General features: G+C 36.5%; 1 protein-coding gene across 1 annotated transcript in view; it reads right to left on the bottom strand.

Annotated features, from left to right (window-relative positions):
• Nucleotides 1-20,126, bottom strand: part of csmd1b (CUB and Sushi multiple domains 1b) — a 352,370-nt gene that overhangs the window by 170,969 nt on the left and 161,275 nt on the right. The window contains exon 4 of the mRNA XM_066696781.1: nt 2,594-2,788. Coding sequence (XP_066552878.1) covers nt 2,594-2,788 — 195 coding nt within the window. The remainder of the gene's footprint in view (nt 1-2,593; nt 2,789-20,126) is intronic.

Below are 20,126 nucleotides of genomic sequence, written 5' to 3'. Positions count from 1 at the left end.
TCACAAGTAAGATGCAGAGAAACAGAAAAACAGAAAAACATTAGATGTCCTCCATTTGAAGCATGCGGGAGCTTTTCATGTATGCTATTGTTCCCTCTCTGCAGTATTAGTTGCATCCACTTGCAATTGGTTTTCCATTAGCTAGTTGTCTAGTCTTTCTAGTGCTGTGGGTGTATTGTTGTCACTAATAGGCTTTTAAGTCTTTTCAGCTGCATTAAAATCTACATGTAATTTTTTCAAGTAATAAACTCACCCTTGAAAGCAAGTTTCATACAATCTAGAAATACTTATGTGCTTATTTCCAATTTCCAGCTCATCAGATTTGTTAATGTTTGCTAAATGTCAGAGATTTTTGTGGTTTGTTGTGTATTCTGCCAAATCTGAAGAAAAAAGGTAATAATAAGGAATAAGTAATTAATTAAGTATATTAATTTGTAATATTTAAGCTTACCATCTCTGTATTATGTTTTATTCATTAATGCAGTCATTCTTTTATTGATTTATGCATGTATTTATTTTCATGTTTCAATGTCTAGTAATCCTGCCTTTTTGCCATTCATTCAAGACTCCTCTTAGACTTGTGATCAAAAATGTATTTTCTCCCTCTATCTTCATGTTATTAATATGGATTCAGGGGTAGACTATGAACCTGTACAATTAGCCGGTGAAGCAGGAGCACACAGCAGGCTATAGGCAACTTTCTTTGAAAAATCGTTTGAGTTCCCATCCATTTGTCCCATCCCCCCTGTGGGTAGTGTCCTCGACTTCAAACATAACCATGAACCTTATTGCAAAATTAAATTAATAAAGCAAATCTTGTTGTCTGTTGTAGTTACAAGTCAGATACATAACCCCTTAGATTGAGAATGAGAAGATAAAAACACATCACTGGATAGATTGATTTCCAAGTCTTGTCTGTTGTAAAAAATTCCATTATAGGCTCTGAGAGTTCTTTTGTTGGTTGACTAGTGATAGCTTTTGGCATTATAACATATATAATTACAAAACAGTTCAACCATGGAGCTCATTTATATAATAAATTAAAAACTCATTAAATCCTTGTCGCTGAGTACAAACACTTATATTAACTATATGGATAAATAATTAAAATCCCTTCCCCCCTTTTTTAAGTGTAAAGCTTGATGGGGGGGTATGTTATTACTAGGTATTGTCTTTTGCATAATACCAGTATTGATTAACTGGTCCTTTTGCATTTCATTTCCTTTGAATGATAATGCCATATTGACAGAAATATCAGTATTCTACATTAGACCCTGTATTATTCACAAGGTCCCATAACCAGGAACTGCCATGTGTGTCTTCACTTCTCAGAGATCTGTAATTTTAAATTACTAAAACCTAAATGTCACATATAGGATGCATTTTGTGTTTAATATAAAGTTAGATTATTCTTGCAGTTAAAGACAAACACAAATAGAGTTCACAAATAGTTCAATAGACGTGTCTGGTTGTTAGTATCCACAAACATAGCATTTCTTCAGAGTCTAATGAATCAGCATTCTCAAAATAGCTCAAATGTTTGTTGCACACAAGGAGTCTCTGTGAAAGGACTTAATTTAATTCCATTTTATATGTACATGTGTCCTGTGGAATCACTCTACATTAAGCAGAACATAACAAAGATTTTAGTATTAACTTGGGTCCCTAGTTAAATAAGTTGTGTATTAAGAGGAAGAAAATACCTTTATAGACTGAAATATGTTCACAATATCATTAGTAATGTAACATTAGTAATGCTGTCACAGATTGCACCGAATATATTAAAAGAACATAAGCAATTGTCAATCATCTGAATGTGGTTGTGTATAATTTGCATCATGCACTTTAATTGGGGAATAAAAGAATATTCTGGTTTCCCATCTGAAAGAGAGCTATTTTACCAAAATGTTTTGTATTAGTATCTAATCCTGTCCTTCCTGCCTGTGTGCACTGCTGGTGAGTGCTCAGACAGACCTTCATCTTCTTTCATGTTAAAGATGTTAATTGACTTCATTCACCCATGAAGCTCAGAAGGTCACAGGTTGAACTGTGCCACTGAAGAGATTATATTTTCAGTTAAAGGCACTTAGCAGGGCTTTTGTATATGGGGCCATTAGAAATATTAAAGTACTAAAAACAAACAAAAACAAAACCTGTACTATTCCCTTTCAAAACAACATCAAAATAACTTCCTATGATTCAGATGAATACTACAACTAATAATAAACATACATCGCAATGTGGGCTGCAAACAGCTAAGACATCCAACTTTCTGTCCCTTTAAGTTACCTTTTTTCTTCTTTCTACAGTATTGCTTTTCTTTTACTTCACAAATTTCACTCTTTATGCATCTTGGGAATCCCCCCAAATTCAAAATCATTGAGATTATCTAGCCTATAGGTTTTCCTTTAATGTTCTGGAACAATCCATACACAGCCAAAAAAGACCCTTTCATATTAAATTAATACCCACTTTTCACTATGAAATTGTTCATTTTGAACCCTCGACACTGCCGAGGCTGCAATTTGAATTTAAAGCAGTCAGATTTAGAAGACATACCAATGTATACAAACAAATATGATTTTCCTCTTACCTCGACAAAATGGAGCAGGGAAATCCCATGATGCTCCACTGCCGGGACTCACGATGCATGTCAGAACCGAGTGTCCTTCCAACACATAGCCCGTCACACAGCTGTATCGGATTTTGTCTCCGATATTATAGCGTGATCCATGGACCACTCCTTTGGCTATCACTCCGGGATTACCACACGTGTGACTCGGTAAGACTTGAAAAAGACAAACAAAATAAAAACACAGTCAAATACATGACATGGAATGATACAATACATGTAGAGAGAACGGAGAAAATTAGGATTAATCACAGTATAAAGGTTCATAAAATTGCATGTGATATAACTGTCCTGTAGCCTGCAGGGAATCGGAAAGTGAATGTCACACAAAAACAATTCGAACATCACATCAGGATATTTTGGGATATATAGCATCTTGCATATCATAAAAGAAACAATGGAAAGCTGGTATGTGAAAATACAAGTTTAAAATCGGAATGGTAACCTACTATAGTTTATTAATGAAGACCATTCTGGAAAGAAGAAAAATAAAAACACAGCAGATGCAAGAACAGCAGAAAACAGTCAGACAGGTGGCAAGTAGACAGGAGCTAAATTTGTTTGAAAGGTGTTAAAACAGCTTGTGTCTACAGTTCTCTCATCCATTTTACCGCGGTGTGTTAGAGGTCTTGCCAAACGCTGGTAGATTTTAGCCTTATAAATCATTTAATGGAATAATTAGAAGATGTAACTGCCCTGGTTCGGACAAAGAGGTCCGCCAGGCCAGCTGCAAATCCCAGCACCTCAGTTTTGTGCCTTGAGAGGATTAAAATGGTATAAAAGCTTCCTGGAAATGCATACTGTTTGAAATGACTTTCCAAAATCTCTGCAGGATGTTATTATGAGTGCTTTTCTTTTTTCTTTTCCTTGCTAAGATTTGTGCACGAGAAAGCTAACCTCCCTGAAAAAGTCACTTTATTCGTCTAAACCAGTGGTTCCCAACCCTGGTCCTGGAGTACCCCCTATCCTGCTGGTTTTTGTTCCAACCGAGCTCTCAATTACTTAATTGAGCCCTTAATTGAAATAATAATTTCTTAAATCAGAGCCTTTTCATTATTTTAAACAGTATGGGGTTTAAGTTCAGTATAACATTGTATAAGGAACGTATTATCTTATTAAGGAACCAACTTTCTTTAAAAAAAGTAAAATGTAACCAAATCATTACATCAATTAAGGGTTCAATTAAGTAATTAAGAGCTCAGCTGGAACAAAAACCAGCAGGGTAGAGGGTCCTCCAGGACCAGGGTTGGGAACCACTGGTCTAAACTATCAGGTACTGGACCAATAACCAAATAGCTTAATGTCCGATATTTGCCCCTGTGTTAGGGAGGTCGAACGTTCCCTATCAGCGTTTATGAGAGTGTAGAAGCTCTCCGTGAAGGAGTTACATGTGCCGTTTTAAATTACTATTAAGAAAAATTAAAAGAAACATGCAATCCAAATACTACATAGATTAGTAATACAAAACACATCAAATACAGTAAACTAAAGGCTTTTTTCTCTGCACACCTATGTGAAAAGCCAGTTTGTCCTATTGAGTGACAGGGAGCAGCGCCTCTCAGGGCACAGCGGCACCGAGATTTTCAGTCCCACCCCTTCTCTAAAAGGTCAAGTACAAATGGTGGTTTCACACACACCCCTAATAAAGGTGTCATTTGATAGGATACATCCCCACCAACAGCAGGTTAAGAGCCTTTTTGTACCCGAACATAAAACGCCTGTGTCGCCACTCATATGGGAGGTGGCCGTAATTTAAAGTGTCAATGCATGCTTTTTGTTGTTGTTGCATATGACTGTGGGACTCATTTGAAGTGTACATTTGTATTATTGCCCATATTATGATGAAAAATGCATTAATGTATATGACAGACAGGAAACTAATAAACTGAATCCTAGTTGTGGATTTGTCTTTCTTTTATTTAATATCTGTTTGGTTAAAAACCAAAGCCAATAAGCACAGGTGATATGGGTGATTGCTGTGAGCTATTGAAGTATGTAAAGACGTTGGAAGTGAAGTATAGAAAGACAACATTCTGTATAAGAGCAGAATTAGAGGTGGCAGGAGTCACAGTGCCGTCTGAAAGACTCGTGCATGACTAGGGAGATGGGGAGGCTTCAGATGCAGGTGCAGGAAGAGCCATTTGCTTAATTTGCAAAATGTGGATTCTGTAGTTGACGGGATATGAAAAGAGATGAGGAAAGTGAACGACTTTACCTCAGAATGTAAAGCTCTGGCAGATGAAAGAGACAGAATAGACACAGAGAGGAAAGAGAGGGGGGTTCAGTTGTATGAGGCTGAGGTGAAGATAGTTAAACTGAAAAAAGAATTGAGAACCGTTTCAGACAAATTAGCCCGGACGAGTGTTAGAAATGTCAATAGAAGGATTAGACGTAGAGATGACAAAAATCAAGAAATGCACAGAGAGGCACTTCAGCTTAGGGAGGAGAAAGATCAGCTTGCATTGGTTAATGCTAAGTTATATGCAGAAGATATGCAGAAGCAGATGCATAGTAAAAGAAAAGAGATCATGAAACTTAATTAGTATAACAGAAAATCTGCAATGGATGGTGAACAGAGCTTAAGTATGGCAGACAAGGTTAGAGAGTTAAATGAAGAGGTGCTGTTCTGGCAGGGTGAGTATGAAGAAGTGAAGGGAGAGTTGGACAAGTTCTTAGAGAACAAAATAGATACACGGGTGAAGTGTATATGGACTTGGTTGCTAATTTGGGAGTTATAAGGCATCTCATGTTGTTAGAGTAGTTTTAGAAAAACTGGGAGGTACACAGATAGAGAGACTACAGAGAAGAATTCTTACAGAAAATGATTTGACTCTCTGATGCAAAAATTGGTCCCAAGCATGGCACTGCTGGCATCAATTTTAAGGATGGCACAAGGATGCATTTAGGCAACAGGCATCAGGCTCTGCTCAGTGTACATTTGATACTGTCAGAAGTGGGGGGTGTGACTTGAATGTACATTTTTGTGAGAGTGACATGGCATGGCAGTCAGATGGCCAGAGTTTTGTTAGAGGAGATGTTCAATTGTTCGATGATGTAGAAGTGAGTGAGAAGTGCACCAAATGAGCATGATGGGTCGAATGGCCTCCTCTCGTTTGTACACTTTCTTATATGTTCTTAATGAGTGTGGAGCCTGTCCTTCAGAAACATACAGAGGACACAACTGCTGATTTTGACAGCATGACTGTGCAGGTAGTGGAGTTAATTCTAGCTAGTCTTGTTAAAGTGTGCTGTGGGATGTTAGCTGATCACCTGGGCGGTATGCTGAGGTATCAGCAGAGCTGCACAGTAAGCTGCAGTCCGCTCCAAAAACCAATGCCAGCTGTGAGAGGGATTTTGGGATTTTTGACCAGTTGTTAAGAGAGAAGATGAGAGCAACAGGAAATGCTATTCCTAATTTTGTAATTTGACAAAAAGAACATGGTACTTGATCACGTTTGGTGAGTAAAAAGACAATGATTAGGGTTAAAGTCACAATTTAGTTTTATTGGTATTGCACATATCTAAGTTAAGGCATAATCTAACCATTTAAGTGTATAACAACGTTAATTAATTAATTTTAAAGAATCGATCAACCATCATTCTTATGTTGCATCTACTGTAACTTGTGTGCCGTCAATAAATAATTCTATTAAATGAGATGTGAATCAGTTTTAAGGCATTGTTCAGATAAAATCCAAATAGAATAATTCCTTCTTCAAATCATGGAAACATATATATATAAAAAAAAATACATTTACAATATTCACAATATTTCATACACAAGTTCCTCTCCCCCAAAATAAAGGTCCTGACTGGTACACCCAGAGTTCACATTCTTGAAAACAATCATTTTCCAATCGCTTGTCTTTTGAAATGGAAAGTAGATTATGAAAAACATGAAAAATTGATGTAACATTGATATACTGTATGGGCCGCCAGATGAAAATGGTTTCTTTGTAATCTCTGTAAAGTTAAAATCTATTCTGGAAACAAAAGTTTGGGCCTTGATGAATAGCGCTGTCTCTTTTTACTACACAATTGAGGCAAACACTCTTAAAGCTGTCAGTGTCTAAGGAACCATCCACTTTTCTCCTCCTGCTACATCAGGTCTACTGAGACAGATATTTCACCACAGACCTTCTTAATACAAAAATCAATATTGCCTATTCCCTTTAAATAAATAGCTAGTGTTCTTAAACCCTGTCACTTCTGAAGAACAATGGTATTACAAAAAAAAAGTAAGATTCAATAACAGTATTTTCCTTTTTCTTTTCATTTCATACAGTTCAATTTACTCTGTGGTCTTCGTAGTTTAATCAGCATGCCTTTTGATCATTGATAAAATATCATTAGCAAATTAATAATTTTACTCTTTTTGCAATATTTGTCTGCAGTAAGTTTGTTTCTCCTTGTGCTTATTAGTCAAAAATCTAAATAAACTGAGTGCTCTAATCTTACAACTTGAATTTTATAATAATATTCAAAGAAAACAAAACAAACATACATATTTTAAAACCTTTTCCTCTTCAATCTTGTATTCCTACCAATAAGCATGAATTGCCCACTACCGAAAAATATTTGCATATAAGCCTTGGCATTTTGATTTGACACAACACAAGCACTTTTACAGGGATGAGAATAATTTGTGTTAAGATGTTTTTATAATACATCTTAATGAATATCAATCATGTCAAAATGATGAGCGCTCATTAAGATCAAAACACTTCCAATAACAAATGCACAATTTATATATATTTCTGCGATTGCTTACAATGCAATGACAATACTGCATCTGCTTCTGCTTTAGTTTTTGCTCCAATGCTTCTCATCCAATTCAGACGCTAACTGTCAGAGGGATCTCTCTAACTTCAGGTGTCATTTCTGATACTGAATCATCTCTGCCCATATCCAAGCTCTGCAGCTGAAGTGTTCAAATAGCAGCTTGCAAGGTTTCTTTAAGATATTTTAAAGAAACATTTAAAAGCAAGGCACGTGTTTAGGATCTGGTTCTGTAATCACTATATGATTATTCACACATGTCAATCTCACTAGCGTCACAGCCTCTCTCTTATGTACTCAATTTGCCTAAGATACTGTACAAAAAACTAGTTCTGTCCTCATTGATGTGATGCTTGTAATGTCTTTATGAATATTAAATTATGCTATTGTAAAAGCCAGATATATAATAGAAACAATATGCACATAGCAGAAGATGTGGATTATGTTGGATTGCTTTTGATGAAAGAATATTATGATAAAGCTCAGCATTCTGGAACACCAGTAAGGGATGGGGCTGGATGAAAGGAATGACAATAAGGCAGGAATTGTAAGATTTCCCTCCTGAACAGACGGGGAAGATGCTCAGCAGATCAGAACTTTTTACTATCGAGAACGACTCCCATAAGCATGCAGCTTATTTTAAATATTCTGTATTGATATGCGCACAAGTACAAATTAATTAATCCAGAAACATTCAATATATATTTGTTTTTTCCATTATAATGTTTTATGCTAATATTCAATATTTCAGCATATTGTTCATTGTACCTGTTATGTCAACATATCCAGATTTATACGTGTGTGTGTATGGGGCTAGTGAAGTCGAACTAATTTACAGTATCGTGAGAGACTGAAATTGCTAGTAATTAATTTAAGTCCATTTGAAATTACTGTCACAACAAATTTTGATCAACAGGCAGTCAAGTTTAATGGGAACTGTCTAAAATGTATAATGAATACATTTGTATTATGTCTGATGCCCATTAGCAACAATACAAACCACACAGAGAACCTTTTATAGACTACTTGTTGCTATGTGATGGTTTTGTTTTGTTGTTGCTGTTGTTATTTTAACAGGTTTGCCAGTGATGCATGGAAAACTGCCTCAGAAAATACTTTTAAAACAAACAAACAATATGCTGGAAGGTTTTCAGAATTTCGTGTCTCAAAACAGCTCCAGCCCCCAATCCTAAAACAGCTGTGAGGAAGGCCTGTCTGTTCATATGTCCTGTGAAGACCTAACAAGATGTCTGAAGATGCAACAAAGCAGCGCCCCAAAGGGAGGTAACGTCAAATGAAAAGAGCAGACACACAGCCTTTCTCCCTACTTTATAATACCCTTACATTTTGTAACAACATGATAATAACAGTTATTATAATATTATCATAAACAATCTACTACTTAATGTTACTACAGATTGTTCTATGTCCTTTGTTGTCAGACTATCTATAAGCATCACCAACATATTAAAGCTCAATGTTAGTATCTTGTATGGCATCTTGTTTGGTATTCATCCAGGTGAATAAAGAACATTCTGGTAAGCAATTTCATAGCATTTCCCAGAAAATACCTCACATTTATATTTTAAACTGGCTGTTTTCTAGGAAGTACAATGGACCTGGTACATCCTACATTATATAATATATGATCTAACCAGACTCTCAGTGAGGGAACTGATGCCAGGAAAGAAACTATAAAAGCAATGTTTAGGTCTCCTGGCCTCAGTGTTGCGACATAACCCATCCAATATTTTTTGGTTTGGCAGAACAGGGACAGAGTCTAAATTATCTAACTTTACAAAACAATGTCATGCATATAGCAATTACCAGTCTCAAGCCATGCACTAGGCCTATATTTGTGGATATAATATTTAAAGGGGACACCACAAAACCCTCACAGGAAAAGATGCGAATGACTGCAAATTAATGGATTCCATAAATGCTCAACTGCAAAGTAGCGAATATTTAGACTATTTGTTTATATTTTCATACATAATTTATTTAACTGGTCCCTCTCCTGTTCCAAAAGAGAAGACAGATTTTTTTTTTTCCCACTCTCTTCAATCTGACTGCATTGATCTAGTTGCAAATTCAATATCTGCCTCTAGTCTTGTGGTGCAGCTGTAATCCCTGGAGGAATTTCTCTGAGAAATAGAGCTTTATTCTACAGAACAGACATAATTATTAAGTACTAATTACAATTAAATTACAAAAGAAAACTACTTTTTTGGTTTGTTTGGTAAAAAGATATCATTGGTAAACTCTCTTTCTCCTAAAGAGGTCAGACCTGCAAAAGACCTTCTAGTTGATCTGACCTCGTATACAGCTAGTGTTAAATCCACACACCTGCTCAATACTTTTGTGGAAGACGTACATGTGTTTCGTGATCCGGTAATAAAGCTATTGATTTGAGATTAAAATTAAAACAAAGACAGAATCCAGTAACTGGTGGTCTTGCTAAAACAGAGCTGTGACACACTTTCTGACCTGTAAATAAGACAGCTGAGTGTTTGAACCCTAGCTGACAGCTCGAACCCAGTCTAATAAGAAGCCAGGACATATTTTGTCATTGATACGTTCAGAGAATTCTTTGCTTTGGAATCTACCGAACAAACAAACAAACAAAAATCTTCTATCATCGTGGAAAACACACGCCAGACACATTTTCAATTGCCCTGATTAATACTCCGTTCCCTGTGTGCGTGTGAAATAGAGTTCTTCACGTGAACAACTGACAGCAGATTCAAATTCTTCGTGAGATTCGGCACACTATAAAAAGAAGACTGCAGTGCCGCGCCTTGCACTGTCTCTACAGTACCTTACAAACAATAAATTCACTTTGGTTCAGGAATGACAAATGTAAATGTAAAGGCATGCTGTGCGATGAAGATGCATTAAGTCTGAATGGGATATAAGTCAATTTCCCGCAGACCTTGTAGCTGCAGAGAGCACTCATTATTCCCCGGCAAGGGAGGCAGCCAGGTTGTGGCTATCCTCACCATCTGTTTAGTACAATACATCATCTGCTCTGACCAGCTGAGGCCTCCGGAGTAACTCTACCAGTTTAAACTTGCAGTCATGGGTCATTGCGGTGTTTGTTGTTGCTAACCAAAGAATGCAATGGCATGAACATAGTACATAATCATTGATCTCACCTGATAAGTGCCTGCTAGCAAGAGTGTCAAACCAATACAGTATCTCTAAGTATCTATATATCTGTCAACCTTAGTAAAATCAGCTTACATTTAACATTATAATGCATATTGAAACCAAAATGTAGGCTATATTATGTTTTTAACCAAAGTAACATATGAAATAAGCCTTTTTTTATAAGCCCAAACTCACTTTTAAAAAGTATGAATAAAATCAATGAATGTATGAATTACTCGCATGATTTTAGTATAAATTGAAAACAGAAAACCACGAGACTCCCAATTGGAAGAGATTTTTCCACACAGTATTGCTACGCAGTTCGTTATAAACGGCAATAACACTGTCAGTACTTTTGAATTGGTTTCCAATGGTAGGATAAGAGGTAACAGTGATCAATTAAACTATGATTGTATTGTAGAAGATACAGGTAAGATACCACGAAAAGACATGAGAGGACCTGACAAAGCCCATAGATAACATAACTAAAGGGTAACGCACAGTACAGACAATAAATCAAAGACAAGGATCGAGCCCCAGGGACTTCCAAGTCCCTTTCAACAGCCGAGAAAGAATAATCACCACGGGCAACAAATTGCTAAAAGAAATGGAGGCAGGAACCAAATGAAAGCTATGGTTAACCTTTGACAAATTTTTGGCGAGACAAGAGGCATATTCATATATTATGGTCAAAGATGTCAAAGATGTCTAGCATGCTGAGAAAAGGTAAGAATGTTATTAATACCAGACCAGCTGTAGATCACAAGTTACATTCAGTTTTGTACTCGTACGGAGATGATGACATTCACCGGGTTCTTCAGTACTCAAGTTACATATCTGCTCCATTATATGTTGAAAGTTGGCATGAGGTTGGATGAGGTGAATTAGTACATTTGATAAACATCCAGGTAAACGAGGCTCTGCCCAGCTTTAACAACTTTGTTATTAACGATGACTGATATATCGTTGACTGTTACAAACAAAAGGAAGACACCTATTTCAGTTACAATGTATATGCTGGTAGTTTTTCCTTTTGATTTAAGAGTCAAGTCTCCAAAGTCTTTCAAGCTTATAGCTCAACAGCCAGCTAATAGCTATGATTTATGAGATTTATAAAATAATCCCCATAGAAGCCTGTCTGTATTTCATGATTTTCAATTGGCACGCTACACCAGGAAAGTAAAACTGATATGCCCCATGTGTAATGTGGTGAAACTACGAGGTGCAGACACAAAGAAAATTACTTTACTAAATTAGTACGAAGCAGCACTTCTAGAAAAACAACACATTACCTCTCAAAGTTAATATGTTTCTTTTCATATGATGGATATATAATTTTAATTTTCTATCACAGATAATAATGAAAGATGGATGGCGTTTATTTTCATTTCCCCTGTACACAGCTTTATCCATTAAATGGAAAATAATAAATGTCTTGCCTGGGGCAATGAGATCATAAATGCCAATACTTTATTAATATAACAAGTACAACTTGAAAGTCCAGAAATAATTAGATTGCTTCGACCGCAGCAGTAAACAAACATACCATCAGACATATTCTGCATAACACTGACCATTTGTGTTACATCGATTGTCCATTGAATATAGCGCTCAAACTTGCTACTAGAAGACAGTAAATGCACAAATACATACATATACAGACACTACTTGTATTTGTTTTAGGTTTGATACCAAATATGTGCTCTCTGAATGTAATGTGTAGTTTGTGTTTATTTTGGGGGTTGTCTTTCAGTCCACAAAGCTACTTGGAAAGCAACACACTACATGAGCTAAATGTCTACATTTGACTACTTTACCACTGAATAAAAAAAAATGCCAGTTTCAAAATGCACAATACTAAAAATAGAGGGACAAACAGTAATAGATATTCTCTCTTCTTTAACTAATATATATTTATGCATATATTTTTAAATTCTAATTGATTTATCATTATTAAAATTAATCAAATGAAAACTGTATGAACAGAAAACACTATTAACAGTAGTCTGTGCACATAAAAAAAAGTTAGAATATAGCATTGTACATGCTTTCTGATTAGAAGATCTCTATGGTGATTTTATTTATTAAGCATAATACAATAGACTAACCACAGGGACATAAACCTCACAGAGTCTCCATATATTACATCAACAGCAACAAAAATCAATATTCTATATCGAACCTCTCATACTTCATATAGGATTAAAATAAACTTCATGTCTTAAAATATAGCCCACTAATATGAATTGGTCCTGCAACCCATTTAAGCAGTAAACAAAGTGAGAGTACGTACTATGTCTAATGATTGTCATTATAAACAGAAGAATATCAACATTTTTATAAGATAATTACTAATGGATTTCTCTTCTGTCAACAGACTGATGATATGTTATGCACACAAGTAGGATTTAATATGTTTACCAACATAAAACCAGGTTCATGGTTAATTCAGGGATATGAATGATCCAATCGTAAAAGTAAACTGAGAAACTTAAATTGTATATGAAACTACTGTAATGAAACTGCATTTATTCTTATATTGTTTGTGTTAAAGCAAAGTCAGATAGTAATATGTCTCTGTATATTCCAAACAGAATATTAAAATAGATTTATATTAGGGAAACATCGGGAATGCAAATTTAAATATGATACAAAATGAGAAATGGAAAGCAAAGGAAGCAGTATGCTGCTTAAGTCTCTTAGGAAAGAATGATTTAAAAACAAGTTTCAATAATAATCAAAGAAAGTATGACAAAGAATCAATAATAGACATTCATCTTTTCGGGAAGCAATTTAGCCTCACTCAGTCCTTCAGTGAATGACATTTTTTTATATTAGATAGGATAACACAGAGGAATTGTTTTGAGTTTTCCAATTGCTTAAAATTAGTTTCTTGAAATGGTAATCTAGTACTGCAGACAATGCAGAAAACACATTGTTTTTGTCACATCCTTATCTGGTCATTTAATTCAACTCCAAATTCCACTGACATTTCAGATTAAACACAAAAAAATGGTACATGCAAATTCAAAAAGGAGCCCAACTTAAAAAAGCGGGGGGGGGGGGGGGGTACAAAAAACAAAAAACTCGTGGGGATATTCAGATATTCCATTAAATACGGAAAGGTTATTTTGACTGTAGGGTAGCATGGATGTGTAAGCTATACAGTATGCTTTCTTTTTATTTATTTAACCTTTATCTTTTGAAACTCCCTTTCAAAGGAGACTCATAAGAGAACTACAAAACACATACGTTTACCTAATAAATGCACACTGTGAAACAACATTTCTGTTAGCCTTCAAGTGTTGACTGAGGCATTGTCATGAATAGATTCCAGGATTTTCCTCAGGACCTGTGAGGCAAAGAAGGTTATTGATTAGCAGAGGTGAAAGAGTTATTCATAGGAATTATTTATTTGGAAGGAATTCCTCCTCAGGTCGTTAAGTAATGATGCTGTACACAGCTTGCTCAAATGGATCAATTGCTAGTTGATTGGTTGTCCACATATGTACCAGCTAGCCTACATTTCTAATGTGTGCAAAGAATGAATCCTATTTAGCTATGAGACATCAGAGTGGGCACACTACACTTTTTAGAGGCAACCTACTTGTTGCTCCTTTAGGAAGCGAAATGTTGAAGGGCCACAGTAGTATACAACCTACACAAAATGAAGACACAGGGTAATTGCCTTATTTTTAAATTTGGGAGAGAGGCAAGACTCCCTGGAGACCTGTGTTTCGGTGTGTATCAGCAGATGGCACATCATTTCCTTCCTACACCGCATACATTAATGTACAGCTTAAGCAATGTTGGAGGAAATTAAATGGTTAATGTTGTGCTTACATAACCTAGTCTTCATGACTATTGAAAAGGATGAGCCATTTTCCTACCTCAAGAGCGTTTAATTTTGCTCCAGTGTGCACAACCAATTTAAGGACAATACATTTAATCAAACGAAATTACTCGGGAATTCACAGAAATGTCGTGCCAGAAAATTGGTGTTTGTTTGTTTTTCTGAGCAAGGACGAGGATCCCTTCTATTTGTAACTCAAGCAGAGATAGCAGTTCTGCGCCGGGTTAAAGTCTAACCGATTTGGTGTGTAATCATTTTCTTCAGCTATTGTTTACTCAAAAGCTGGCGGTAAATTCCTGATTATCCAGTCAAGAACAGCTTCAGAGAGAGTAGATCATGCCTCATGATGTTCAGCTTCCTTTTCATCAATGTGCAATTGTACATTAGGAATCTAAGGACAAGCTGGGATCAAGACAAAGTACACTAGCCATCACAGAACGGAAGCTTTTGCTTTTGTCCTTCAGCGCTATGTGGACAAACATAAAAACGTTGGATGAAAGCAGAACAGGAGAAACTTGCAACAATTCAGTGTTTTAGAAAGTCTGAAATATATCAGAATATTAGATTTTTTGTTTATCTATGTTCATTAAATATAGATAGATATTTGAGATGTAGATATGACAAGCCGTTTTGATTTGAAGATGACATTATTAAAGTTTTTACACAATACGATTACAAATCCTAAGAAACAACATACATTTCTTTAAATTCATTTCACTCAATAAAACTGACAATACCATAACAATTTAAAACCATGGCAAAGGCTGTCAAAAGTACTCCTGCAAATTGTGTTCTCGATCCCCAGGCATTTCCATGTGAGTAATTAAGGGCCACACAGCTCCTGGATTGATATTCTCTTTTTTGTTACTTCTGATCTCTTAATAACCTGAATCAAACTAATTTAATTGGACCATTTGCCTTCTCCCCGTGTCTTAAACTCGTTCTGATTTCAAGAGATCAACACAACCTAACTAACTGTGAATACCAGATTTGTGCTCCTTGAGCTAATTAGAAACCAGTTTCATGCAAAACCTGTATTACTGTCACAGGAACTACAGCAGTGAGCGGGCCATACTTCCTGCACATCTAATAGAATGATTCCTTAAGATACAGATACAAATAATGTCTCATTCAATAATAATAAACATTTAAACATTTTACGTTGGTCTGCTGGTCTGGTGTAAGCTATAACTTCAAAAACAGCAAGTGTGGAATGAATTAACTTTCCCTAATTATTGGTGAATTGTATAATTAGACAGTAGGTGATATGTAGTGTCACTTAAGTATCCTTGAGATTTCTGTCTTTATACTGGTGTAATTGAAGTGGATTAAAAGGTATAAGAAGAGAATATTAAAACGAGAACACAACAGATATAAACAACTGCTTCCACATTCATCAATTTCAAGTGTAAAGTTCAAGAAAATTCAGGTGTACACTGAATATTGTTGGATACAAGTAATGAATCATAACCATCAATTTTGTGTATCAAATGCAAAATTGTGACATACATGCTCCAAAGTATGCATACCCTCGATGTCACTTTTTAATAAGTTCATCAACCTCTCAGGTGGCACAATCAACCACTCCAATCAGAACCTGTGGATTGCTTTTTCAATTCATACTACACAAGGATAAACTACACAGGGTGGAGGGGTTATTTACACACCATATTAAAGTTTCCAAACTGGGATATACGAGGAAATCCTTGTTTCAGGTGCAAAGCTTTCCAGTCACATCTACCACGCCATGCCTCAATGCACATAAAGATGCTCAGCTCCACATTGCAGGAAGAATGCCAATAAGATGACTTTCTTCTGGTATAAAGTGAGCCGTTTTGTAATCTAAAAGATGAATGCCCTGATGCCTAAGGTGGCTAGCAGTAGATACTCCTTAATGAATGCATGTAAAATATGATTCTTTTATAGCAACAAGCCCCACTCAGTATTTGAGGTACAGTGAAATCAGCTTTGATATCTGAGTATCTCTAACCTTAACTTCAAACAGGGATTAATGGGCACCAGAAGGCATTTCCACTTTTAAGCTGTTTGATGCCCATGACAGTCAATTTATCAGTGATGTTATTTTGTCACTCCTAGCAATGTGTGAGTGTCGTCGCAAGATGGGAATGACTGGTTTAAACTGTGTACACTAATAGACTTCATTAGATTACCATCTTTATTGAGTACATCAGGTTTCATAATACTATTAATGGTAAATATCAAGATGCATAGTCTACAGTACTGATTAGCCACAGACATAACAGAATAAATTTCACAGCTCATTAAATAGTGTACATTCTAAATTTAGATCTATTTTATAGATCCCTCTGCCTCTTAATGCAAAGGATGAAAAGTGCTGGAAGAGGCAACAAGAAACATGGCTGAATCAATAGGAAAACAGATATAATGCAGCATTTGCAAACAACTGTACAATTCAGATTACATTAGACTCTGGATAAATGCATAGGCGTGGGAATGCCGTGACGTCATGCACTTAAACAGGGCGTGCATTAATCCGGAGCAGAATATACAAAGACAGTATAGTATTTGCGCATATGTGCATGCATACACGACTAGTCAAAATCAGATTAATCACCAGTAAAGTGGGCTTCAGCTTTAAAAAAAGCCTAAAATAAGTAACTGTAGGACACTTTTTTTTACAGTACCAGAAGCACAAAGAGACAGATATCAGCAGGAAAATGTTAGTGCATGGAAAGCAGCAACAACTTGATAAATGTACTTTGTAATGTACTTTTTTAAAGAAAACATTGCTTTTCGGCAATGCAATGAAAATACAGGCACAAAAAATTGCTTAGACAACTTCACAAAACATAGTCTTTGTCTTATCTAGCTGGGCATATGTCCTCAAATGTACTGATTAATTTCGCTTGCTCAGATTTTCATACAAAAAAAGTTATAGGTTAATAATGAGTTATAATGAAAACAGTTCAAACTACTCAATGAAAATAAAGTAAATTCTATTCTATTCTGAATAATGCAACAAAATAAATGTAACTGAAGTATGTTTCCATTACAAACTATGGATTTTAAAACGAGACCAGCTGTTTGCTATGCAATAAAGTGGAGTATGCAATTATCTGATATGCAATGATAAGGAGTCGACTGTACCAGTTTATTAACCTTTTCCTTTAATTTGTGATGATATAAAAGTTAAACATGATGCCGAGAGGTAAACATGTGGTCTCTGTCTTCATTTGGTATGTTACATCCCAGGGAGGGTGAGTATAATAGGGGTAGTTGATCCCCTGCTGATTTTGTACGTTTGCCCACTGACAAAGAAATGATCAGTCTATAATTTTAATGGTAGATATATTTTAACGGTGAGAGAGAGAATAACAACAAAAAAATCAATCAGCAAGATTTCTGGCTCCCAGGTGTCTTTTATACAGGTAACGAGCTGAGATTAGGAGCACTCTCTTAAAGGGACTCTCCTAATCTCAGCTCGTTACCTGTATAAAAGACACCTGTCCACAGAAGCAAACAATCAATCAGATTCCAAACTCTCCACCATGGCCAAGACCAAAGAGCTGTCCAGGGATGTCAGGGACAAGACTGTAGACCTACACAAGGCTGGAATGAGCTACAAGACCATCGCCAAGCAGCTTGGTGAGAAGGTGACAACAGTTGGTGCGATTATTCGCAAATGGAAGAAACACAAAATAACTGTCAGGCTCCTTCGGTCTGGGTCTCCATGCAAGATCTAACCTCGTGGAGTTTCAATGATCATGAGAACGGTAAGGAATCAGCCCAGAACTACACGGGAGAATCTTGTTAATGATCTCAAGGCAGCTGGGACCATAGTCACCAAGAAAATAATTGGTAACACACTACGCCGTCAAGGACTGAAATCCTGCAGCGCCCGCAAGGTCCCCCTGCTCAAGAAAGCACATGTACAGGCCCGTCTGAAGTTTGCCAGTGAACATCTGAATGATTCAGAGGAGGAATGACCCCAAGAACACCATCCCCACCGTCAAACATGGAGGTGGAAACATTATGCTTTGGGGGTGTTTTTCTGCTAAGGGGACAGGACAACTGCACCGCATCAAAGGGACGATGGACGGGGCCATGTACCGTCAAATCTTGTGTGAGAACCTCCTTCCCTCAGCCAGGGCATTGAAAATGGGTCGTGGATGGGTATTCCAGCATGACAATGACCCAAAACACACAGCCAAGGCAACAAAGGAGTGGCTCAAGCAGAAGCACATTAAGGTCCTGGAGTGGCCTAGCCAGTCTCCAGACCTTAATCCCATAGAAAATCTGTGGAGGGAGCTGAAGGTTCGAGTTGCCAAACGTCAACCTCGAAACCTTAATGACTTGGAGAGGATCTGCAAAGAGGAGTGGGACAAAATCCCTCCTGAGATGTGTGCAAACCTGGTGGCCAACTACAAGAAACATCTGACCTCTGTGATTGCCAACAAGGGTTTTGCCACCAAGTACTAAGTCGAAGGGGTCAAATACTTATTTCCCTCATTAACATGCAAATCAATTTATAACTTTTTTGAAATGCGTTTTTCTGGATTTTTTTTTGTTATTCTGTCTCTCACTGTTAAAATACACCTACCATTAAAATTATAGACTGATCATTTCTTTGTCAGTGGGCAAACGTACAAAATCAGCAGGGGATCAAATACTTTTTTCCCCTCACTGTAGATAGATTAATATAGATCTTTATAATTTTTGTTGTTTTGGCTGGACACTTGGACTGCATATAATGTGTGTGTGTTTGTTTTGTTCTGGACATACCACTGTATAACAATAAACTGTTCCTGGTGCACAGCTTTCAACTCAGTCCTTGTCCTGGTATATATTGATTCTGTCAATATGGCCGCTCGCTCACATTACTGGAGGGAACAGATTCGAACACAGTTTTGTCACTTGCTCGGTCTAACCCTGATTCATTACAACACTGGTAAAGGGAATAGGATGGTACTGTTGGCATATCTTAATACAATGATCACCATAAAATTAATACTTTTGTATTTTATAGTGGCAATACTGGCAGAAGGGAAGGCATAATGTTTATATGGTTGCTGATATTTTCTTTTATATATTTTACATTAAAATGTGGTTGATCTTAGATGACAAGAGATGGAAGATGAAGATACTGATAATTTTCAGATATATATTGCTCTCTGGAAACATTTGAATGACTATACTGTGGTATACATGTACAATAAGTTAGTTTTCAATATTAGAAAGTTTTAGAAACTAGTTTTAAGAATAACGTTTCTCTGTAACAGAATGATTTACTACCGCTATTCAATGTGTTCTATTACTTTATCAGAAGCTTCAAGAGCTCATTCAAGCCTGACTGCATTTGTTTATTTATTTAAACTACACTTGTAGAAAATTGAGACATTTATGCCATTTATTTATTTTCTTTACTGTCAGATTGCACAGATCCCATCCACTTCTCTAGCATTGCTCACATGATGGTGCTTGCCTTGTGAATCACTTTGCTCGTTTGAATGGCAACATCGGGAGGGCACAGCTGCTTTGGTCAGAACAGTGCCACAGTCCCTCGTTATGAAGACAGCCGAGCTGAGATTTGACACCGGAGACTTCCAGAGCGCGAATCTGACGGCAAAGAGATAGAGAACTGACACGAACCTGCAACCCTGAGCTACTCAACTAAGCACTGTATACACTATCATAGCCAAGTTCATTTCAGTAGCAGCTGCAGCAGGATTC

This window comes from Amia ocellicauda, chromosome 23 (assembly GCF_036373705.1).
Source record: "Amia ocellicauda isolate fAmiCal2 chromosome 23, fAmiCal2.hap1, whole genome shotgun sequence".
Taxonomy (NCBI): domain Eukaryota; kingdom Metazoa; phylum Chordata; class Actinopteri; order Amiiformes; family Amiidae; genus Amia; species Amia ocellicauda.
This window is presented reverse-complemented; position numbering and strand designations above follow the sequence as displayed.